General features: G+C 42.2%; 1 protein-coding gene across 1 annotated transcript; it reads left to right on the top strand.

Annotated features, from left to right (window-relative positions):
• The first annotated feature begins 5954 nt into the window (after positions 1-5954).
• On the top strand, positions 5955-21373 carry SDCBP (syndecan binding protein). The gene is made up of 9 exons (XM_071419863.1): positions 5955-6113; positions 10479-10560; positions 13426-13504; positions 16006-16115; positions 16430-16588; positions 17589-17764; positions 18981-19152; positions 19707-19798; positions 20659-21373. Exons 2-9 carry the CDS (start codon positions 10510-10512, stop codon positions 20711-20713), a joined length of 894 nt encoding a protein of 297 aa, XP_071275964.1. The 5' UTR covers positions 5955-6113; positions 10479-10509; the 3' UTR covers positions 20714-21373.
• The last annotated feature ends 3182 nt before the right edge of the window (positions 21374-24555 follow it).

The raw sequence follows: 24555 nt of genomic DNA on the forward strand, positions 1-24555 counted from the left end.
CTGGTTAGTTTACAAATGGAGACAATTATTGCTTTTTTAACAGGTAGACAAACATTGGTGCTCCAGTAGTTATATAGCTCAAGACTGGTCTCATAAGTTAAACAGGTTTGCTGTGGTCAGAAATGCAGTGGCAGGCTGCCAAAAACCACTCCTGAGCTAGGGGAAGCATTTGACTTGCTGAGTCAGCGTGGAGACAGCTCCCCAGAAAAGTAAGGGCACTGTGCCAACACCAACACATGCCTTTGGATGAGCCATCTCCTGATTGCTCACAGCAACTCAAGTTCCCATGACGGTCTCCCCCAAAATTTTTGGCTCGGTCCAAAGACTTCCAGTGGTGACAGACATAAAAGACGAAATTCTAATTATAACTGTTCAGCAGTGGTAATTTGTGACTGAGGAATGATCTGGCATGGAGGGCAAGGAGGGGTTAAACTGGCTGAAAGCAGGAATGCCAGAGCCAGAACAGACTCCTTCCAAGGGAGCGAAGTTTCCCTTGGTGATAAGAAACAGTCTCAGCTTTGTCTTGTAGCCATCCTGGAATGAGAGTGCTCAGGGAGCCAAGCTCAGGGGCAAACTCTGAACAGTAGAGCTGGGTGAAGGGTGGATCCACAGGCTGAGGTGCCCCATGCAAATAATCTTGGATTTGGTGCTGTGTACATAAGGCATCTGTTTGTGATGCATCTTTGCAGATCCCCGTAGAAGCGCATATTGTGATGGGGACTCTGCCCAATGCATTGTTCATTCGCTGCTTTTGTAATGAAGCACAAGGGTGTGTTTAATTCACCTCGAAGGTACCAGAAAAATTCTCCAACAGGTGACACCAGTGAGCCTTGCTGGAGCAGCTGCTCTTGGCCTCTGCTCTCGTTTGCTTCTTCCAGAGGTTACGGCCCCAATAGCCAGAGCAGAGCAAAAGGAGTGTTCACCTCTGTCCCACCACCCCATCCCAGAGGCAAATGTCTGCTCAAATTTATCCTTGGAGGCATTTTAAGACAAAGAGCCAGGCTCCCACTGAGGCATCAGACCTCATGATTCCTCATGCTGTACTTACCACAAGCACTTGTGCCCAGGTTATGTTGGATGGTTGGACCAGAAATCTGGTATAGTAGAAGGTATTCCTATCTATGGCAGGAGTTTGGAATTATATGATCTTTAAGGTCTCTTCCTACCCAAACTCTTCTGTGATTCTATGATTCTATGAGGGCAGAGGGATCTGTTCTTTTGTCTTGCTTCATGCTTCATCTAGACTATGGAACACCACCTATATTAGATGACGGCCTTGGCCTGAACTAGACTATATCTAACATGAAGGTATAAAATGTGAATTCAGAGATACCAAGAGAAAGGAAAAGACATTGAATCCCTGGAAAAACAGTTAAACACAAAATATTACAGCTACTGTGAAATATACACCTTATTTCCGCTATGTCTACGTAGTCTTTACAACATGAAAACAAAGAATATAGATTTTTAAACCCTGAATTGTGTATGTCAGAGGTAGGAAAGAACTGTTCAGGTTATTTAAGTCCTTTCCAGCAAAATCCCACTTGTGGATAAGACACAGGAAGAGTACAGTCACTCCTCCCGCTTGCCTGCATAGAGTTCAAATCCACCCCTTCCTTGGCTTTCTTTCCTGTCTCCTGTCTCCTAGGACTGGCTCAGGATCATGAAGGAGCTTGTTGTCTGCAGGACCTCTTCTTCATCTGTTGCAAAGGCTACAAGGTGTCTAATGAATGAGGAGGACAGAGGAACATATTGCTCACACCCTAGACTGTCAGGCAGTGGAGTTGGATGCTGCTGTCCGGCAGTGACAAATAACTCCTCTCTTCAGACTCTCCACAAAGCAGTTCCTGTGTTTTGCTCATTTTCTATCTGCCCCACAGAGGCTCTAGGTCTAATCTGCAGAAATGTTGGGCACACACAATCATGAGTGAAGTCAGGAAGGTGGGGATTTAACAAAATATCTCCTGTATTACCACAAACATGAGACATGAGTTTGTAGAACTGAGAGCTCAGAATAATGCATTATGAGCATATTCAACTTGAGTGCCTGAATGCCTTGTCTGTACCCCAGGAATTATGATGGAAAATAATTGAGCAACTGTTTGCACAGCACTTAGAGCATTACTTAGTAAGGATGGGGACAACATTAGTATTTCCATCTTTAGAGTGGATTTTGAATAGTAGACAGGAAATCAGGCATGAAACTGCCAACTGAACAGTGGAAAATAACTCACTGAGTGCCATCCACCCCATGGGTGTTATGCTCTTAAAAGTAATATGCAATAATATGAAAGTAATATGTTATAATGCCTTTAAAAGGCAAGATCAAAAAATATGAACAGGGAATGAGGAAAAAAGTGACCTAGCAGTATCTAATGCTAAGTACATTACTGGGGCAAAGCTCCTGTAATGTAATCTCTTCTGCATAACAGGGGTTTATGCTGAAAAATCTTATTTCCACATGGAAAGTACAAAAATTCTGGTATGTGAAATCTAGAGGTACAGCTCAGTGCAATGCAGCCACAGTTAATTAAGCCACTTTGTGGTAAGTTTGTTCTAGAAGTACAAACAACATGTTTGGACACTCCTTTCAGCTGGCTTAGAGCAGGACCTGTTAACTCCCTCATAACTACCCCAGGTATGGAACCACCTTAATACAATTATTCTGTTTCCAGTGCTTACAGGGTGCTATCTTGCACAATTGGTACATGTTTTGAGCAACCACTAATCGTGGAGTGGGTGGGGAGCTTCCTTACAAACAAAAGCACAACCTGTTTTCAGCTTCAAAGGAGAAATGTGAATTTTTCAGTAATAATTATGTATTATTTTGTAAAGATTTTTTTCAACAACTGAGACTGATACCAATCAGTGGGTGGTTTCTATTATTCTTTGGAAATTGGCACTAGGCCAGCAAAAAACCCACAAACAGTACACTGATGATGGAAAGTTATCACACTTGCCCATGGGTATTCTAACTTAAACAAGCAAGCTCTAATAACTTGGCTATTTGTTCTACTTCTTTCAAACAACAGATGCACATACCTTAGGAACTAATCTTGGGCAATTCACCTCTGGCTCCTTAGAGCTCCCCAGTCTCAGTGGACTTCTTAGAAAGATATGGCTTGGCCCTTCTTCTGTCTTCCTCCAAACTCCAGGACACAGAAGTATCTCCCTTGTCCCAGGTGCTCAGTTCATGTCACAGAATGACTGAGACACATGCTACCCCCTTACAAAATTTGCTTTCCTTGGGAAAGAAACGAAACTAGACCAGCAGCTGGAATTGTCTTTGGTTTGTTTGTTTAAAGGATGATGACCCTGAGACATGCCAAACTGCACTGGTTGCACAGATTAGACATACCGATTTTTCATCAATTATCTTTCTGGTCTATTATGTTTTGTTCCTACATTTAAATGAACAATTTCTCAAAAGTGTTCTCTTTCTCTCTCCAACAGCTGTTCTTAAGCAAGAAGAAACAGCTTTATGCAGATTTTCAAAATCTTTATTGAAATCATGTTTCACAATATACTGGGAGATGGGGATGATAAGATTCACTTTTGATACCAAGATGGATGTCCTGCAGGTGGACGTGGTGCCAGAGCTACTGCCCATAACCTGGACTTTGCTTGCTCTTAGATTATGTATCTGCAATAGTACACACATGGTATGCTCAACGAGAAATAGACCACATGGAACCAAGTTTTTGGGCTAGGACATCTTCATAAAGAAAATGAACATCCACTACAGTCTTGTGGGTAAAATCAGGGAGGGTGCATTGACAGTGCAAGTCACTGGAAAAGACTGCTCCCTGGATAGCAGCAGGCTGTCTTGAAAGACCACAAAGAGATAGAGTAATGCAGAAAACAGCAAATAACAGCCTAGCTTTCTGGAGAGAAGAAAGGTCTTTGCAATTAGAGGAGCATTCAACATCAAACCAAAAGAAAACATCATCCTTCAGCTGTCAGCACTGGCACTCAGCAGAATTGCACTGGAAAACTCTCAATCATTCTACAGGGCGGGTCCAGGGCTTCACTGCACTGAGCTCATTTCAGGATGAAGAGTGGCACACTTTGTCTGAGCACAGTTTTAAAACTTTCACTGCACTTATGTTAAAATCTCCTTTGGCTATGTAGAAAATGTAGCACTTCTAAAGCAGTAATCATCAGTCATTATTAAACTAGAGCTACATTCCCTCCCTTCCTCCTGGCCCAGAAAACATGTAATACAGGATTTTTGTGAACTTATACCCTAAACCCAAGATTTCACTTCATATATATTTAATAAGCCATAGTTGCATGACTCAGCAGCCAATGGTTCAGGTAGTGGCATGCAGGAAGGTTCCAGGTCTGGCTGATTGTTGGATATAGAAACAGAAGCCTCCTGAGCAGCCAAAGAGTTGCTGTTCCTCTGCATTCAGCACTGCTGTGGCTGCTACCCCAGACCCTTGGCGCTCGCCAAAGATGCTGGCAACTGGAGAGAATCAAGAACTGGAAAGTACACTGCAACAACAACAGAAAAATATATATTGCAACAAAATTTCTGTTTAGCTTAACTAAGGTTATGGTTGTGCAGACAGCTCAAATGATGAAACAGCCTGTTAGAGCCAGAGTGAAGCGAAACAACCTTCCCTCTCATTCCCATATCTCCTTCTTCCTGCTTCCTCTTTTCTCCTGTTTCCAGCCACACACTCCCTTGCTCTGGCTCATGCTTGTGCTTGAGAGAGCCTTTTATTGCTAGTATGGCTCACTAACCAGCAGAAAAGCATCCATGTGTTTTGATTTCTGCTGGAGCAATGAGTAAGCTTTCTCTCAGAAGAGCTGGGCAAATGCTGGGGCTGGCTGAGGGCAGGAGAAAGAGACTCTAGGTGGGAACAAACCTCCTTCCTGGTGGGTGCTGGAGGACTGCTCAACTCCTCTACTGGACACTCTTCTTCAGTGAAGAGAAGCTCTAGGGCACTCACAGCAAATTCAATTATCTGTGTGATGAACAATATTTGACAACAGGCAAAGAATTGTAATGAAGAAGGGAAGACTAAAAAATTGATGCTAGAGAAGTGCATACTCTAAATAAGGCAAAGACAGGTAACTATGGTAATTGACTTATGAAAGTCTCTTTACGAGCTTGTTCTGGGGTTTCTCTGTTGCTGGTACACTTTACATTGTGGTTTCTTCAGGGGAGCCTCTCCAGGATAAAAGCTCTGCTTGTGACACCTGCCTGTAGGAGAAGGCTCAGGCAGGTGTTGCACCGTGGGACAGGTGATGTGGTCACTCCAGCTCTGATGTGTCACAGTTTGCCCATCCACGGCAGACATACAAAACAAGGCACACACGAGGCCGTTAGTGGAGTGTGCTTTATTACAGCAGAAAAAAAAAAGTAGGAAAATGAGCAGAAAATCGTACTTTTTCTCCATGAAGACAGCAGCTATCAACCAATAAAGGCACACGAATGTGTCTAAGACCCTACAAAAACAAAGAAATCTCAGGGAGACGCTCAGATGGGACCTCATCGCTCTCTACAGTCCCTTGACTGGAGGTTATGCTGAGGTGGGGGCCGGACTCTGCCGTGACTGCAGTGAGGAGACCAGAGCAAATGGCCTTAAACTGAAACAGGGAAGACTCAGGTATTATAAAAATTGTTTCACTGTAAGAGTGGTCAGGCACTGAACTAGGTTGTCCAGGGAGGTGATGGAGTCACCATCCCTGGAGGCGTTAAGAGGAGTCTGGATCTGGCGCCCGGTGATGTGGTTTACTGGTTACAGCGGTAATGCCAGGTAGACGGATGGACTGGATGACGTTGAAGATCTCTTCTAACCTTGATGATGCCAAGATTCTGAGTGAAACAAGCGGCCAGAGGGGACCGAGGCCACTGCCACCTCGTTCGCCCCCTCTCTGCCCCACAGCCGCCGGCAGCCCAACCCAGCCATGGCCCCGGCCCCGGCCCCGGCCCCTTCCCCGCCGCCGCCGGAGCATGCGCGGGGCCGGGCCAGTTCCGCCGCCGCCCCCGCTCCGCTCCGTTCCTAGCGGCGCTGCCGGGATTCAGGGGAGCCGCTCCCCTGCCGCTCCTCTCCGTACTGCGGGCCCCGACGGACGGCAGCCAACAACCCCCTGGGCCAGAGGTAAGCGAGGGGCCGGCGGGCGGGGCCACCTCCCCGCGGTCCTTTGTGCGCTCCTTGGGGCGGACGGGCGGGGGGCTGCGGGCCGGGCATGGCGGAGCGGGGAGGGGGCGGCCGGCGCCGGGGCGGCCCCGCTGTGCCGCTTGCGAGGGCGGTGTGGGTGCCCGCCCCAGCCGCGGAACCGTGTCGCGCTCCTGCGGGGCCGCCGCTCCCCGCAGCCGGCCGGGGGAAGGCTTCAGCCGGGCTTGGGGCGCTGCCGGCCCGAGGGGCTCCTCCGGCCGCGGACAGGGAAAGCAGCGCCTGGATAAGGCCCTGTGTGACTGCCTGTGCCCGGCCCTGGGGTTTGGGAGCGCCTTCTGGCCCCTCCTTGGGGCTCCGCGGCCACTGCACGGCGGAGGCTCGGGCATTTGTATTGAGTTCTCTTGTGACGGGCTGAAAGGTGCTGCAGCAATGGACTGACACGACGGGCCTTTTCAGGCAGGCGAGCCCTGCTTCAGGTCTGAAATGGAGGCAGCAGGTTTCGGAGCTGAGCGCATAATGAGGGCAATTGCTCCCAGGCTAATTAGATGTGTATCAGAAGGGAAATACTGAGTTATTAGTGGAGAACGCGTCTTACGAAACCGTTTCTCGGTTCGTGATGTCTCAGCCTGACCTTCGGGAAGTGTTGTTTGTCCTCGATCTGCTCTAAAGATGAATTTCGGGGCTCATAAGCTTCTAATTTCTGGAAGTGGGAACCAGTTCCACTGTAGGTTCGAGCATTGTGGCCTGCTGTACTTTTTCCACGGGCTACAGGAGGAAGACATATGGGGGGGGCGGTTTTTGTTTTGTTTTTTTCCCCTCCCACAGTTTTGGCTGCTGGTGCTTTCAAAGACAGCAGTCACTACAGGCTGACCAGATTGGGGTTTCGCAGGACCATCCTGCTGTGTTTTGTTCATGCTTTCCGAGCTGAGCAATGCGTCGAGAAGCCCGTCTCCTCCCAGCCAGGCCACCGAAAGCAGCTCGGGATCACTCCCACCTTGGAGACTTCCTGCTGGCAGGCTCAGGGTGTCACGAGTGACGCCGTTCATACCTCTCCCATCGGTGGCCCGGTACTTCCCTTTGGCAAACAGGATCTCTCCTTAGTGGGACGTGCTGGCAGGGGCAGTCAGACTTCCCAGCCAAGTGTACTGAAGAGAGGGGCGAGGTCTTTACTGCCAGGTTCTGCGGGTCACCAGCTGAGTTACAGCTCCTGCCCCATGCATTTCCTTTTCATTTCTACGTCCCTAAACACTTCCTCTCCTCACAGTATGGAAATGATCAGTAATTCTGATGTTGGTATAGATTTTTAAGAGAGGAGAGGCGGTTGTAGTGACTCACGTTTTGTGGTATCCACTCCCTAGTGCCTAAAGCCGTTACAGCACCAGCTGAAATTCATGTTTATACTGTGAATAACATTGCACAGAAATCGTGGACAAGTTCTTCCTGCAATTACTGGTGGTCCCTGACAGTGGCAATTATTACTTAACAATCCTTTTTTAAACTAAATGCAATATTCTTGTGGTTCTCACATTATCTAACGTGGGGTATTTGTGTTACCATATGCAAAGTTATCAGCTCACTCAATACAGTTACAGTGGTGACTGTTCCTCTGGCTATTTAGTTGGAAAACCAAAACTGGGAACTGGTGAGTTTATGGCGAGGGAGCCAGCCTAGTCAGCCAGCCTTTGTGACAAACACTTGGGTTTGTTAACCCTTGGCTGGAGATGGAAGGCTGAGGAGGTGGTCAAGGGGCATGATAAACTTCTGGAGTGTTGTCTTATGTAATCTGAATACTAGTATTTGTTTAGCTTTGCTAATGCTTTTGCTAATGCAGAAAGCACTGAGCTCCTCTTTATAAACTAGCGGAAGATTGGGGTTTTCTGGTAATCAAGTAACTGTGTGCAGAGACTGACTGGTCTGAGGAGGAGAAGTAAAGCTGGCCAGGGTGTTCCATGGAAGTTGGTCACTGGGGCAGGGGACCTGGCACTGCCTGTGCTGTGCTCTGCCGCTCTGTGGATGCCAAGATCATCACCTGCAAAGTGCTGCTGGTGTGCCTCTCCTCACCCTGCCATGGGGTGACTCCTTTGGGAACACACTGTCCTTGGCCTGCCCTCCCCTGCTGCCAGGGGTGTGCTGACTCTGAACATGTGCCAGTGCTGGGACCAGCTCCTGAACCTACCAGGGCTGCTGTAGCACAGAAGGAGATGCTGAGTCCGATGCTGTGTATGCCTTGACTGGTGTCAGCAGCAGAATGGAGCATCCAGGAGCCACTTTCCTGACCAAAGGCTTTGGCTTACATTTGCTATTGCCCATTTTGGATGAGCAGAAGCATTTCATTGTTTCAGGTTGATACTGGATTAAAACAGAACTTCAAACTGACCTTAAATGCATGTGTTATAGTTTCCAGGCTTTAACTATGTTTGGTAGAGTTGCAACAATTAATCAAAAAAGTCAGTGGCAATTAATTATTGTAATATAACAGACCACGTGTTTACAGTTTAGATCTCTGTCACATTTAGAGCATGCTTTTTTTGAAGTTTTAATTGCAGTTTGACATGATACTGGAGCTGTTGGGCACTGCTGAGCAAACATAAAAGCTGTTGATGAATTTAGTGTAACATGAAGAGATGTCTATTGTGTTACTGCAGTATCACATTAGGCATCTGTGTGTGCGGTGTTCATTTAGAAATAGACTGTGTCTGCACTTAAAGAAGCAATTTCTCAAGGATTTATGCAATGGTCACTTCTAGTCTGAAATTTTTGCTAAGTTGCTACTTTAATAAGAACCTCTTTTCTTTGAATGAGAAAATGAATCCCCAAAACAAAAACCTTTAGTAAAACTTCTGTATTAACTATGTTTTCAGTACCTTCTGTGACTTGCTAAACTGCATCCACATTTTGTTGTCTTCTGGTTATGTCCCACTCCATCCCTCTCACTAAAATGTTCCCATGGACTGATGTGGAATGTTTTATTGTGGGTTTCAAAAGTTCAGCTGATCTCAGTGAGAGTCTGAGTTAAGCAGCTCTAGAAAAATGGGATTTCCTGAAGCCTCAGGTGACTCGCTCTAGGAGAGCTGGATGTCAGCATGGTGAGCATGGTGCCTTAGAGTACCATGTGAAGTGGTTTAGGTTTTTTTTGGTTTTGCTTAGGGTTTGGGGGTTTTTCCCTTTTTTTTTTTTTTTTTTTAATTACTTCCTCATAAGTTGTCACAGGGGCTCTCTGAACATCACATGACAGCCAGCCTGGAATTCCTGTGTTTTGAAACTTGCCACTGACTGAATCTTCCTAGTTTTTACAGGTCTCTTGCTGCAATTAATATGTTGTGAATGGAAGCCAAGGTCTGTCTAGAGGCCTCTTGCTGGATCTCATGATTTAGCTCCAGCCTAAAACTGAGCACCACAAAATTGCTTGCTGATTCCCCCTGCCCAGCATGTTGGGGGGAGACAATCAGAAGAGTCAAGTGAGAAGTCATGGGTTGATGTAATTAGATAGTTTAATGTGACAGAAAAGGAAGAAAAAAAATTAAATAGTTGGAATATATAAAATGAGTGATGCACACTGCCACTGCTCACCCCTTGCTGATCAATGCCCATGCCTTTGGCCAGGTTTTCCCCCAGTTTATATACTGAGCATGATGCCACATGGTATCCTTTTGGCCAGTTTGATTCAGCTGTCCTGGCTGTGTCCCCTCCCAGCTCTTTGTGCCTCTCCAGACTTCTCACTGGCAGGGCATGGGAAACTGAAAAGCCCTTGACTTAGTATAAACACTTTTTAGCAACAACTGAAACAACTAGTGTGTTATTAATATTCTCATCCTAAATCCAAAACACAGCCCTAGGAAGAACATTAGCTCTATCCCAGCCAAAAGCAGGTCAGTGGAATATTAGAAGTGTTGAAAGTGTTTAAATATTTTAGACAACAGAGCGGAAGCTTCCACAGTTGAATGTAAAATGCTGTCCCTGTTGGGACAAGAGTGGTTAGGTTTTTCCTCCTAACCCTCATTGTAATTGCATCTTGGCCTCCTAAAGTCTTTCTTTGCTTCCTGCAAAATGTTTTGCTCTGTGTAGGTTTTCTCTTCATTGAGACCTAAACTTTGACAGTGCTAAGTATATTAAATAAAGCCTATTAGCCAAAGGCTGCTGTTGATAACAGATTAAATGGGTAGTCTTAATGGAATTCATCTGTAGTGCCAGATATCTTTACTGCTGACTGGCAGGTCACAGAACACTTGTTTAGCACTTAGTCTGCTTAATTTATTTAAAAGAAAAAAAATTAAGGAGTTAAACTCAGTAAATATCTGAAAGCTAATCCTCTTGTTTGTTTGCTTTCCCATTTGATTTTTTTTCTAGTCTGCCCTTTGGTCAGTAGGACTTCATCAAAATGTCTCTCTATCCTTCCCTAGAAGATCTGAAGGTGGACAAAGTTATTCAGGTATGGTGGACTTAAAAAAGATGAGTTTTGATGACAATAAGTTATCTGATATTTAATCCAGGAAAGGAGAGACTTATTGTAGCTGAGAACTTGTTGGAAAAGACAACCTGTTTACTTTGTAGCTTTATCTAATATGATTAATGCCTGTTTTACCACCTGGATATATATATATTTTGCTTTATCTATTCATTTGTGTTCATTTGTCTTTAATACGTTTGGGTTTTTTGAAGTATAGATACATGGTCTTAAGTAGACAAATATAGTCAGTGTCTTCACTGATAACTAAACTAATAAATCTGCTGCATCTCATTCCCAGTGTCCAAATCTGTGGCAGAAAGTTTTTGTGGTCATTGGAGTAAAAAAACAAACCAAAAAAGCAGCACTGGCTGTCTTAATGCCATCTGGAATCAGACTTGTCCTGTGGCTATTTCATTTCACTGTAGTGACCAGTTCTTACAGTACATCCAAGATTATCACCTTTGTGCAAAACCCTTTATTTGTAAGAATATTGGTAGTTTTATTATTAGACATGATGAGGACTAAAAAATAATCTGTGAAACAAAATAATGAAAAACACTTGAATGGATTAACAAGTCTATGAGAAGTTTGATGTGGATGTATTTCACAAGGAGTTTCCTTACTTTCTTAAACATTTTACCTCTTCCTGAACTTAACCTGCATTCCCTCCTGGTTTAAACAACAGCAAGAAGTTATAGTGTGTTTTAAGGTGGCTGATACTTCTGTCCTTGCTGTTTTCATTGGGAAGCCATCAAGCAAACTACTAGAAGAGCTTCTTAACTCTCCTGTGCTATCCCAAAATGCAGAGCCCTGTCTCATCTGTGTTTGTATGTGTGGGGTGGGGCTTTTGCAGTTGTGGGTGCTATGTTTGGTTTGCTCCTTGTTGTGTCCTCCCACTCCATTCTTCTTATGTAACCACAGTCCTTTATCTACAGTCTGGTAAAGCTGAACCAAAAATTGAGTAGCCTGGAGCCAAGAACAGGCTCCTTTGGCCTTTTATAGACCAACTGCTAGAGCTTATATATTACAGTTGAAAATTTTCATAAATGTAATCAGTAAGCCATTCCATTTTCACTGATACTTTTCATAGAATTACTGAATAGTTTGGATAAAAATCCTCTGCAACAAGCGGGGACATATTCAATTCCATCACTTTGCTCAGAGCCTAAAATGTCCCAACCTGACCTTAAATGTCTTCAAGGATGGGGCATCTAGAACCTCTCTGGACAGCCTATTCCAGTGCTTCACCACCCTCATTTTGAAAAACTTGTTTCTCATATCAGGTCTAAATCTAAATCTAACTCTCTGTTAGTTTAAAACCTGTATCCCTTGTCCTGTTGCAACAGGCCCTGCTAAAAGGTTTTGTCAGCATCTTTCTTAATAAGCCCCCTTTAGTATTGGAAGCCTGCTGTAGGTTTCTTTTCTCCAGGCTCAACAGCCCCAGCTCTGGCAGCCTTTTCTCATAGGAGAGGTGTTCATCTTCTGATTGCTTCTGTGATCAGAAGTTTCATGTCTTTCCTGCTCCAGAAGTTTCATGTCTTTCCTGTGCTGGGGGTCCCAGAGCTGGACACAGCACTCCAGGTGGGGTCTCACAAGGACCGAGTAGAGAGGCAGAATCACCTCCCTTGACCTGCTGGCATCAAAGGCTAAATTATTTCCTTCTCCCAAAGAATGCATTATAAAAATGCTGTCTCTTTAAATAAGTCTGAGGCCATTCTTAGGAGAAGAGGGGGCAGAGTGCTGAAAGATGTCTGTATCTGCAATGAGTGACTAAGATTCAAATGACTGCTGGCTAAAACAAACAGACTTGTTACATTAAATATTATTCTAACCTGCTCTTTTTGTCCATCATTTGAGTTGGAGCCTGTGCTTCTAAATACACGTGATATTGCTAAATAATGACTCATTCTTGCTGTGAAACCTGTTTTTAAAGACAACTTCCTGGAGTGAACAGGACTGAGAAGTTTTCTATTTTTAAGCGTTTCCTTAACATCATGAAGTAATTGGACTGTCATGTTGTATTAGAAAATTTATGTGTCCCGTTCAGGGTAACGTTTCAGTATGCATTGAGTACTTCCTCCCCCTGCCTTTGACATTCAACCTCAGGAAGGTTACTGGAATAGCTATTTCCATCATGCTTAAGAGGCCTCTCTAAGGCTGTATTCTTCACTGGTCATGAACACACAAGACAAAAAAATAGAGCTGAGGTATTGAGAAGGAAGGAAACTGACTCACAAATGTAAGAGAACTTAATAAAGTAAGCCAGTCAGCAATACAGAAACAAAGCTTAATGTGTTCACTGTAGTGGCTGTAGAAAAATCATCTTGGAAGGTCTGATTCTTTCAGAAGACATACTAGTAGCACTGGATTGTGTGGAACTTGACACCTGAAAAGAACTATGGATCTCACTAATAATGTCTGTAAATGGTGTGAAGAAGTAAAACTGCTGCTCTCTAGCTGAAAAAAGTAATTGTGAAACACTCTGCTAAAGGTCACATCTTAAAACTTATTTGTAAGCTTTTTTGGACAAAGGTAATGTTTCCTTTAAGGCTTTTTAACTTGCTTGATGATGTAAATAGAACAGGTTGACAGGAAAGCTTTCTGCATTATCACTGTAGCTTTGTCTCTGAGGAAGATACGAGTTGGTCTGCCAAAGTAGTTCTGATACTATTACAGCATGTTGTATTGAAGCTATTTATTTCACATAAAAAGTTTGACTTCATTACTTCAAGATGAATAGTAATTAGCATGTACAAGAGAAAAAGAAAATAATGAGTCTCCTGCCTGCATAATTAAGATTTATTTTTTCTTATGCAAGATAACATATGTGAGTTTCTTTGCTTTTAGGCTCAGACTGCCTTTTCTTCAAATCCAGCTAATCCAGCAATCTTGTCTGAAGCTTCTGCTCCAATTCCTTGTGATGGAGGTAAGCTCATGTACTACATAGTGTCCTATGGATAATGTTGTGGAAAGCAGTTTTGAAATCTTAAAGTTAACAGTACAGTCAAAAATAGCTATAAATATGTTACCCTATTTACAAAGGGAAATAAATGTTACCCTGTTTACATTTCCATTTTGGAAATGCTAACACCCACTTTGGTAAGGTGCTATAGGAGTCAAAAAACAGTGTTTGCTTATAAAAGGAAGTTGTGGCAAGCAGTCACCCTTCTCTTTTTGCAACCTTTTCCAAGTGAGCCTACCATAACAAGATTTGATGTTGATGCCTTTGGGCTCTGTAACTCTTACCTCAGATACTTAGTTGTCCTTATTTATCACATATGTATTTGTAAGCTTTAGAGGACAGCGTGAGTTAGTCTTTCCTCTTACACTGAGTTTGCTTTGGGACAAAGACAAATCTCTGTCAACAAGTGCCCAGGAAGCTGGCACTTCATCTTGTTGTGCAACCAACATAAAGCTTGCAGCAAATTTTGGAATTGGACGTGTGGTGGGAAATCCGTCAGATCTAAAGCTGAATGATTTGTACTTGTACTTTCTCCTTCTTTTCTTCCATGTGTATGTACATCCACAAAGGTGCACAGGTATGTTTGAGGTTAGAGCTCTGCTTTAGAAAACTTAAGTCTAAAAGGCCTAAAGCCTTGTAACTAGCAAGACCAGCAGCAGTGCTGGAATGGTGGTCAGGAACGCTGCTCGATCAGAGCAGGATGGAACTTTGTCTCCAGTTCTTCTCTGGGTGCTTCTGTATCTAAGATGACTTTAAGGCAGATGTTTGCATAGCTCACCAGAGTTGCCTCTGGTAGATCCTATCTGGATTACGTACTTACATGGCCTAACCTCACCACACCAGATTTGAATTTGCTTCAGCAGTCTTGGCAGCTCTGCTGTCCGTAGTTTGAATTCTCCTACATGTGTTTAGCAAGCAGGAGCCAAAACATAATTTTGACATCAGTTTGTGTGTGAATTGCTCTGGAATTGTGTGACTGGAGAATGTTTAATCATTCAATATATCCCAAATGAAAGAAGGCCTTAGATCACCTATAGGATGTGCCAGACCCACTAGAAATGCTTCTGTTCTGACAGAAACGGGAGACTATACAACATCAAGAGTTTTGTGTTCTGCTATGTGTTCCATTATTTGGAGCACTCTGTTTTAAATGAGAATTTAATTCAGGCAGCAAAGATGCATCTGGTGTAGTAAAGAATGAAATAGAAGAATTGTGTAGCTGCAGAAATCTTGTGCTGTGTTGTGCATAATCCTAGGGGCTTGCTTGAAAAAGCAAGCAAAAATAGAAAATTTATTCATCCAAAGCTTTTTAATCAATATTGATGAAGCTATAACCTTCTGGATTAGTCCAGAAATATGATCAGACTGCTCTCATGCAAAGCAGCATATTAAAGAGCAAAAAAATCTCTTGTTTATACTGGCATTCACTTTGCATTGACCTTTGCTCCTTCCCAGAAAAGTTACTTTCTGTTGCTGGTCAGACATGGATTCTTAATATAGCTGGTTTTATACATTTTTACCCATAAATGAACACTAGAAACCCTTGTGTACTGGGGAGTCTGGTTGCTTCTGAAGCCCTTCTTTCCACTGCCTCTCTTTCCAGGCAGCTTTTTCTGTCCCTACCCATTTAGTGAGAATGTCAGGAGAACTCTTACGAGTTCTCATATCTGGCACTTGTTGTATGGCACCAGTTAATGATCTGTGGAATGTCAAGAGCAATATCAAGGTTATTTCCAGAATTGTTCAGCTCAAGGTCTGTGAAATCTGTCAGTTCAACTTCCTTTCCTCCCACTCCTTGTGCCTCTCTTTGCTTGGGTGTAGAGGGTTGTTTTAAAGGCTGTGTGTGTTTTGTCTTGTTGAGAGGCATGTATAAAGCCCCTCCAGTTTGAAGTGGTGACAAACTGACAGCTGCTTTCTCATGAAGACTCACAGCAGACTGTAGTGTGAACCTTAGAACCAGGAGGTTTCTGCAGAAACCTTCCCATGCCTCAGATCTGGAATATCCTTGGCGTGAATGCCTCTTGCTGGTTTTGAACTTGGTAGAAGGTCCCTGTGTGTGTTCTTCAGCACACCTGGTTTGGGGGTGGGGAAGGGAGCAGTTCTCCACTAATTGCCCGGAAATTCTGGAGTTGAAGGGCGTGTCCTTATGCAATGCAGCACAGTGTTGGTTTTGCAACATCACCGTGTGTCTATTGTTGTTTGTGTTGTAAAGGGTGAATAGAGTAACTGAAACTGAAAGTTCTCCTCTAAGTTCTTTCTCTCGGAAGTGCTGCTTGGCTGGTTACTGTTCTGAACCAAGCCAGAATAACAGTTCTGATTCAAGTGGGTCTTCTGCCATAATTTTCCAGTTAAATAATTACAAAAGCACTAGAGTTGTTGAAGTAATTGTGCATGTGAAAGCAGTTAACTGCTCCTTCTTTTAAACCAGCTGTTGTATTGATTTTTGTTTTGTTTTTCTCCTGTAGGCTTGTACCCCAGATTGTATCCAGAACTTTCTCAGTATATGGGCCTGAGCCTCAATGAGGAAGAGGTGCAGAGAAACTTAGCAGTGGCAGCAGCTGCTCAGCCACAGGGTGTAGGTACCAGTCATGCATATTCTAGAAAACAAAAGTGTAAAGACTAAATGTGTATCTAGCATTCTAGAGAGCAGATTATTATTTGCCCTAAGTACCATACTTGACTGAGAGGTGAATTATTTAAGTTGCAGTGCCTATTTCAGTCTGTTCTGAAACTGAGAAGTCCATTTCCAATTTTGGGAGGGGGTGGGGGAGATTTGGTGTTGTGGCTTATTTTGTGTGTTGTTTGTTTTAAATATCACTTCATACAAACTGACATATAGCTGTTCTTAAAAGTTGAAACTAAGTTGTCTGGCTGTTTTGTTTTAATCAGCAACTGGTAACACGACCTTCTACTAATTACATGGTAGCTCCGGTGACTGGAAATGATATTGGAATTCGCAGAGCAGAAATTAAGCAAGGCATCCGTGAAGCAATTTTGTGTAAAGATCAAGATGGCAAAATTGGACTTCGCCTTAAGTCTGTTGATAATGTAAGTGTAGAAGTTGCTTTTACCTCTAGAGATCTTACTGCTGGACTATATTAGTAGTAAAGTTAGGATGTGGTCACAAAATAGTCTTCTGTAAAACAATTTCTTATCTGTTACCAGAATATTAAAGTCCTTCATTAGACTTGTGATTAGATTTCCAGTTAGATTCCCAGCTCTCTGGACTAGAAGCTGAATTTACAGTTGCAGTTTAATGCCCTGTGTTTTGTAAGATCTGAAAAATACATAAAATATTTTTTGTTTCACTTTAGAGTGTGAACTTGTCCTTGCATAGTTGCTGTGATACTTATTATCAGCTCAGGACTGCTTGTCTTTACCTTTGTGCAAATACTGTGCAGTACTTAATGTTCAGCAGTATGTACTCACTGCCCACAGTTTAGAACTATCTCCTTTTTTGTAAAAGGTGCTTAAACCATTTAAGCCATTTAATCTGAATGTTTTAGAAAATTTGAACTACAGGAGCATATAGGGTTAAAATACTTCTCTGTAGTTCTTCTAATGCAGAAAATGGGCTTTTCTTAGAGTAGCATGGGGTGGTGTTTTTTTTTAACACCCCTCTCTTCCAAGGTATTATTTATAATTTGCTTTGATATGCTTTACTTTGTTTTTAGGTGTAGTTTCACTAGAAATAGTTTTGTAACACCTGTTGGAACAGACAAGTATTTAACCCTTTGCTTAAGACTTTAATGTTACACTCATATTTTTTTATATTTTTAGTATTTAGAGATCTAGATAGATTTGCTTGTTTTTCAACTTTGTTCTTGCATTGAGTGTCTGTCAGACTTTTAAATACATCTAGAAACAGACTGAAATTTCAAAATTGCCTCTTATAAAGAGATAATTAGCAGGTCCTTTTGTCTTGTCTGTTTGGCTGATATTGTGTAGAATGTGAAACTTTAGGGGCTGTGTGTTCTGTGACTGGTCTTCATCTTTAAGCAAGAACTTCCCTTTCTCCTCCCCTCCCTTTTTTCCCCCTCTTTTGTAGGGTATATTTGTCCAGTTAGTTCAGGCAAACTCTCCAGCATCCCTTGCTGGTCTGCGGTTCGGGGACCAAGTTCTGCAGATCAATGGCGAAAACTGCGCAGGATGGAGTTCTGATAAAGCACACAAAGTTCTGAAACAGGCTTCTGCAGAAAGGATTTCAATGATCATTCGGGACAGGTAAAGCCAGCTGCAGATATGGATTTGCCATAATCCATCACTGAGTAATTCTGAGGGATATGGGTCTCCTCTTGCTTGTGCAAAATCTGTTTGCTTGTGCAAAATCTGCTTGCTTGTGCAAAATCTGCTTGTCCACATGCTTCAGTAGTAAAGATCTTCAGAAATGTTCCCTTTTGTGGGGAGCAATCAAAATGGTTCCTAAATTGTAAACTTCCTGGGCCTGATGAGGCATAACATTTTTCCAAGATAAACTAGTGAGTGAGAGATGGCAAAAGTTAAATTTAAACTCTGAAGAGTTCTGTGCTTTTTTTCAGATACAATTTTTTAATTTAGTTTAAGTGAAAGTCAACAATAAAAGTAACAAAATGTTTGCTGTATTAATTAATAGATTTGCATTTTATGTAGCATGATAGCTTTTCTTGTGAACTCTGTTGACTACATAGGAATTAATGCCAATTTTACTAAAAGCATGCTTGATGACCCAATATGTTTTTAAATAATGATCTTGTAGCTAACTGTATGTAGTAACCACAGGTCAGATTCAACATAAGGCTTGTAGGCTGCAAGAAGACAGATGATATTTCATGTGACTAAGTGTATGCCTCAAAGCTTTTTCCATGTTCTTCCTGCTTAAGAACCAAGCCTGACTCAGTGGAGGGCAGCTGCTTTGATTGGGGCAGTTTCTTCAAACACTGAATTAAAATACTGTGCCAGTAGATTCCCTGCTCTGTCTACCACTTCTGTGCCCAACATGGCACCCTCTTCCTCTGCCTTTTTAAGACACAAATTAAAGGTTTATTGTCCCCAAAGCAGTTGAAATGTTTTTGGGGAAGCCTTGTGCTCTCAGAATCCTGTAGTCTACCTACAGTTGTTAAAACTGCCTGCGCTATTTTACTGACCTTGTAATGTTTGTAGAGAACTTTAGTGGATGTTTGTTTGGTTGGGGTGGTGGGTAGATGTTGTATGGGATTTTTGTATTATTATAATCCAGATGGTGAAATATCTGTAGAACAGGGAAAACATGTAAGGTTTATAAACAAGTGTATTTTAATACAACAATATTAACAAAATGAAGTTAAACCAAACAAATTTTCATTATAGAAAATATGAGTCCCTTACAGTACAATTACTTTTTATCAGCTAAAGATGCTAAAATAGAATGTGTTTTTTCCTATGGTTTAGTAGACTGAAGATTTTTATTTAAAATGTCTCTTAGACCTTTTGAACGAATTATTACCATGCATAAGGACAGCACAGGACACGTTGGTTTCATATTCAAGAATGGAAAAATAACCTCAATAGTGAAAGACAGTTCTGCTGCAAGAAATGGACTTCTGACAGAGCACAACATCTGTGAAATTAATGGCCAGAATGTAATTGGGTTGAAGGTAAAATAACTACTATGTGTGGGGTGTGGATAGCTGTGAGCTTTTTATGTTTGTATAGTGTGTTTTGGAGAGACAGAAAATGTTATAATATATTGTTTAGTGTTCATAAAATAAAAACTTCAGTCATGATGTAACTTGACTGGAGAGACACAGATGTTTTAGGCCTCTGTGCAGTTTTGTATTGGTTGTTAGGGCAGCTCATTCTCATTCTCTCTGCTTCTACTTGGCAAGGCTGGCCCTCTCTTTTTATCTGTAGTCCAACCTTGCTGGCAAAACAAAGAGGGGTAAACTTCCTCCTTTCAATCTGCATCAAATTTTAGCAGGAATTGTGTATGACATCTGTGTCCCTTTTCTAGTCAGTTCATGCAAGATACTCATAACCAAACATCTATGAAGTGGCATTGCAGTTTCAGTGATTTGTCCTGAAGTGCTCCAGACAAGGAGTTGGGGTGGTCTCAAAGCCATGTGAAATGGGTCTAGAAAAAGCTCTTGAACTGCTGCTTTCTTAGTCAGCTTGAGTTGTGTTACTCATGTGACTTCTTGTTTACTGACAGGACTCACAGGTTGCAGACATCTTGGCAACAGCTGGAAACGTAGTGACCATCACTGTCATGCCTTCCAGTATTTATGACTATATAATAAAGAGGTAGGTAATACAAAGCAGCCACAGTGTTATTTATAATCCAGTGGACAGTGACTAGAAAGTGTACTCATGATAAGACCTAATTACAAACTTTACTTAAGACTGGAGGAGGGGTGGGGATGCCTGAAAATTTATTTAATCTGATGTTGTGGTCAAATTGGTGTGTGTTGGTACTGTTTTTAACCTATTCTACATTTGTGATGATCCTTTGCCTTTTCCTCTCTGGAAAAAGCCTTTTCTAAACTTCTTTTGACTAAGCCTGAATTTCTAAGAGCTGAATACTACAAATATTTGTTACCTTTTAACTAAAATGTTGTTTGTACTGCAAGTAATTCCTGTGGCTTAAAAGTGATTCTGGGCAGGATAGTTTTGGGTTTCTTCCTAATCCTTTGGAAGCAATGGCTTTCTACAACTGAATCTGTCCTGCATAAATACTTTTTGAAGTTCGTAGACATTAATAGTGCTTCAGGTGTAACTGAGTCTTTTTTTCGGGTAAAGGAAAAGGATATGCCCTTGGCTTGGTATCCTCTTTCTACAAAGCAGTTTTCAGTCTAACAGCCACCTTTCCCTCTGCTCTCCTTCCCTTGTGCTTGTACTCTGCTTGCACACATGCCCATACCCTGAAAGATACCAACCACACAGCTCAGGTGCTAATAGAAGCATTGAGTATTGTGGGCTTCTCTTCAATCTCAGGGTGCAGTTTTGTGCAGCTGTCTGTAGCAACTTATCCAAAAAAAGTGGAGTGAAAGTCCAGCTTTGGGTTTGTATTGAAGGACTGGTAGTGACAAAGCTACTGTGAGCAGAGGCTTGAGTGGTCTTCTATAGTTGTCTTACAAACCTGAATGCCTTTTCCTTCTCCTTAGGATGGCAACTAGCATCATGAAGAGCCTGATGGATCACTCTGTTCCTGAAGTCTAAACTTGCACCATGGATGTGTGTGTACATATATATAATGATGATTCCACTAAACTTGGGCTATTATACTCAGTGATCTCTTTCTTCTGCACATGAGCCTTTCTGGAGGCTGAGAGAAGATATGCTGCATCAAGCATTTGCATCTATAATGGCTGGGAATGTCACCGTTCAACATATCTCGTGTATTCACACACTGTAAAACTTGCAGCCTTACATGCTTGACAATGTGAAATTCCAATTGTGTTATGACTTCTTTTTGTAGGTCTTTTATTTAGCTTACTACTACTATAAGCCATTGCAACTAAAGGAACCAGGTATCACTTGCAAAGCTACATGTTGTTACCCAGGGCAATGCTGTGCTTTGTATGTCTAAGACAAATGAGTATTTTTACTGCTTTTTGTTTGCAAGAGTAGATTTGAAATAGCATATTAGAAGTAGGGCTAGTACTAGTTAATTTTTTGTTCTAGTAAATACTGTTTACACAAAAATGCCACTTAGCTGAATATAGCTCAAGGCATCAGTAAGCATTAATTGAAGTAGTGTACAGATACTCAAATCTTTTTATTACTTGTTATATGAATTGTAACGAATATGCTTCTCTCTCGCCTTAACCATGTTATTTTAAGGATTTAGACATAACCAAATAAATGACCAAAACTTTACATCCTGTGTGTGTACCTACTTAAGGTAAAACAGGCTTATTTTGTTGAGGTCAGTTTCAGCCAACAACTAAGATAGGAAATGCAGTGTAAAATATTTTAAAAATCTTACTCCTTTTTAACACTGAAATGTTTTAGAAGGGGTAACTCTGGACTACTTTAAGTAAGATGTGTTGAATGGAAAAAAAATTTCACTGTGAGGGTGGTGAGGCACTGGAACAGGTTGCTCAGAGAAGCTGTAGATGCCCCATCCCTCAAAGTGTTTAAGGCCAGGCTGGATGTGACCCCAGCAGCCTGGTCAAGTGGAAGGTGTCCCTGCCCATGGCTGGGAGCTGGGAACTAGGTGATCTTTAAATCCCTACTAACCCAAGCCCTCTTATGATTCTAACTCTCTTTCCACCTTAAGCTTAACATATGGAATAGCAGCCAGCTGTTATACTAATTGTAGAGTTGCAATTTCACTGTAAAATTGCCTACAGCTTCTTGGGTGTACTGGGCCTGGCTGCGTTACTGAAGGTAATGAAGTAGGAGTTCAATTTAATTTTCTTGTAGGAGAAGGTGTGGGGCTGTGTTAGAGGCCTGTGACCAAAGCAGGGCTGATAACACCGCAGGGTGTTTCCTGAGTTGTATGTGCACTGAGTTGTATGTGTTATCAGCCAGATTGCTGGAACTACTGGGGCAATCCAGTGGAAAAAACAGTGGTAGACTGTCAGTCTTTTGTCAAGGCTTTTCCTGCTCCTCAGTCTGTCCCCTGTTCCCAGAGGGAGAGAGGGAGCACAGCTGAGGCCACTGATCCAAACTGACCAAAGGAAAATTCAACACCACTATGCTCAGCAATAATTAGGGGGGAATCTTTCCAAGGCAGTTGTTGGTCTGGGCATCAGTCTGCTGTGGGAATAGGGGTATGATTACCTTTGCATCACTTCTTTTTTCTTCCCCACTTTCTATTCCCTTTGCTTAGTTCTCCTATCCATTGCAATCCATAAATTCTTGTAGCTTTTGCACTTTTGAGTCTCTTGCCTCTCTTGCTGTGGCATGGGGTGAGCGAGTAGCTGATCATTGGGTTCAGCCCACCACAACAGGTCAGGAGCGTGTTCAACTGAGACTTGAAGTTTAATGATTGCCTTTTTACTATTTTTCCCCCTCTGCTCTGTTCCAGGTTACAGCTATGAAATCTAGGATTACTGAACTTCAGTTTCCCTCATAGTTGGCAGCAGCATGAAGTCAAAGCAAAGAACTTGAGTTCAGTAGAGGTATTATTTTGTAAAGATATATTTAGGGAATCACTTTAGCTATTCCTTCAGAATTTACTTGGATCAAGAATTGGTCTGGGGGTGGTGGTGGCATCCCAATTCTTTCTTTCTTTGTCCATTTAAGGGACATATGCAAAAGATTTTAAGAGATCACACCAAAAAGAAAAGCAAACATTTCAGAGCTTGGCAGTCTGCAATAAACAAAGTCTCATCTACCACTTCCTCATTAACATGCGTAGCTAATTGTAGCTTTTCCTGGGTTGGGAGACCTGCTCTTCCAGGAAGGACTGAAGTTCAGCAGTGAAGAAGTGTCTTGGTATGTAGCTTGCTGTTTCTCAAATGAATTTCTCTGTTATGGTAACCCAGAGAAAACCATTACAGCACTTCAGGCTGGAGAGGTGATCAAATTTATCCTGCAAGCCAATTTAATGGTACTGTTTGGTTACTAAATGATGGTCTCTGGAACCACTGTGGCAAGCCTACACTGGCAGTAATTGGTGGCTTCATGTAGCATTGGTATAATTCAGCCTCATGGGCCTAGCCCTGTGCCTGCAGTTATCTCTAAGGGCTTTGCCAAGCTCCTTTGCTTAGCTGTGAAATCCCTGGAGCCCAGACACTGATCTCTGCTTCTAACCAGTTTTAACTTAGGAGCAGATGAGTCAGCAAGGGCTGATTATAGATGTAATTGGGTTTTAAAACTCTGTTTACAGCTTAACAAGTGGCATTTGGTTACTTAAATCTTGTGACTCCCTAATAAACGAATCATGCTAAAACTAATACTGAAAAAAAAAAAGAGTAAACCAAGACAACAATATGTTGGGGGAATGTAAGATGACAATACTTATATTTTTTGTTATCAGCCAGATTGCTGGAACTACTGGGGCAATCCACTGGAAAAAACAGTGGTAGACTGTCAGTACAAGAACTTCCAGCTATAGCAGATAGCAACCAGAAGTAAAAGGATAATCAAGAAGTTCATTTTTTAAGGCAGAAATTAGCTAGCACTGAAGAGTAACTTATGATTAAATGCATATACATAAATTCAGAGAAACTGGAAGGAAGTATCCAGTCAACAGGGCTAACTTGATTTTTCCCCTTTAAAAAGCTATGGTTGCTTTAGGCAATGGAGCAGGGTGAGGGCTCTGTTTTGTGAGCATGCTTTACAGCACAAAGTAACCTCAGCTGCACTCAACAGCTATGCATACCATGCATCCCTATTTAATCAAAAGAGTATAATCTCTCAGTGAGTTTGACCCTGAAGCTTCTGCTTCTTTCTCAGTTCTGAGTTATTTTCACCTGGTTTAGCTCAGCAGGAGGCCCCCTAGTGACAAAGGACAATCCTGAATTCACCCAAGCCATTTCCAGGCAAGTGTACAAAAATCACATGTTTGCATACACACAGATATGTTTGGGAAATAAATAAATTTAAAGATGAAGAAGCAGGGCAGACACCAGACATTCTCCTGCAAGATTAAGACTGGTACAGCAGGCATGCATGGTATGGCTTAGCCTTTCACCATGTATGGCTTCACCACACACACTCATTGAATACATAAAAATAGTTATCTGCTAAGCCAAGAGAGAGTGAAATAAATACCACTTTGGTTTAATAGCCTTACCTTACTGAAAAATAAGCTCTCACTCTGGCATACTAGAATAGAAGACTGGGGGAATGAGAGAACAGCACCTAACCACAAGCTGATTGTTTCACAATACCAAGAAACAGCTGTGTCTTGGATAGGCATTGGGTGTCCAAACCCAAGGCAGGGTATCTGACTGAACACAGTTCAGTAGAACTTCCCCTGGACACAGTGCCATGACACCTCAACAGCAGCAGAGAAATAAATAGATCCTCAGTCATACTCAGGCAGCATTACAAATGCAAATGCTTATTGCTATAAATAAACCATTAAATACTTCATTTAAATAATT

Source organism: Agelaius tricolor, unplaced genomic scaffold, assembly GCF_023055355.1.
Source record: "Agelaius tricolor isolate 1412-34295 unplaced genomic scaffold, bAgeTri1.0.p SCAF_2, whole genome shotgun sequence".
Taxonomy (NCBI): domain Eukaryota; kingdom Metazoa; phylum Chordata; class Aves; order Passeriformes; family Icteridae; genus Agelaius; species Agelaius tricolor.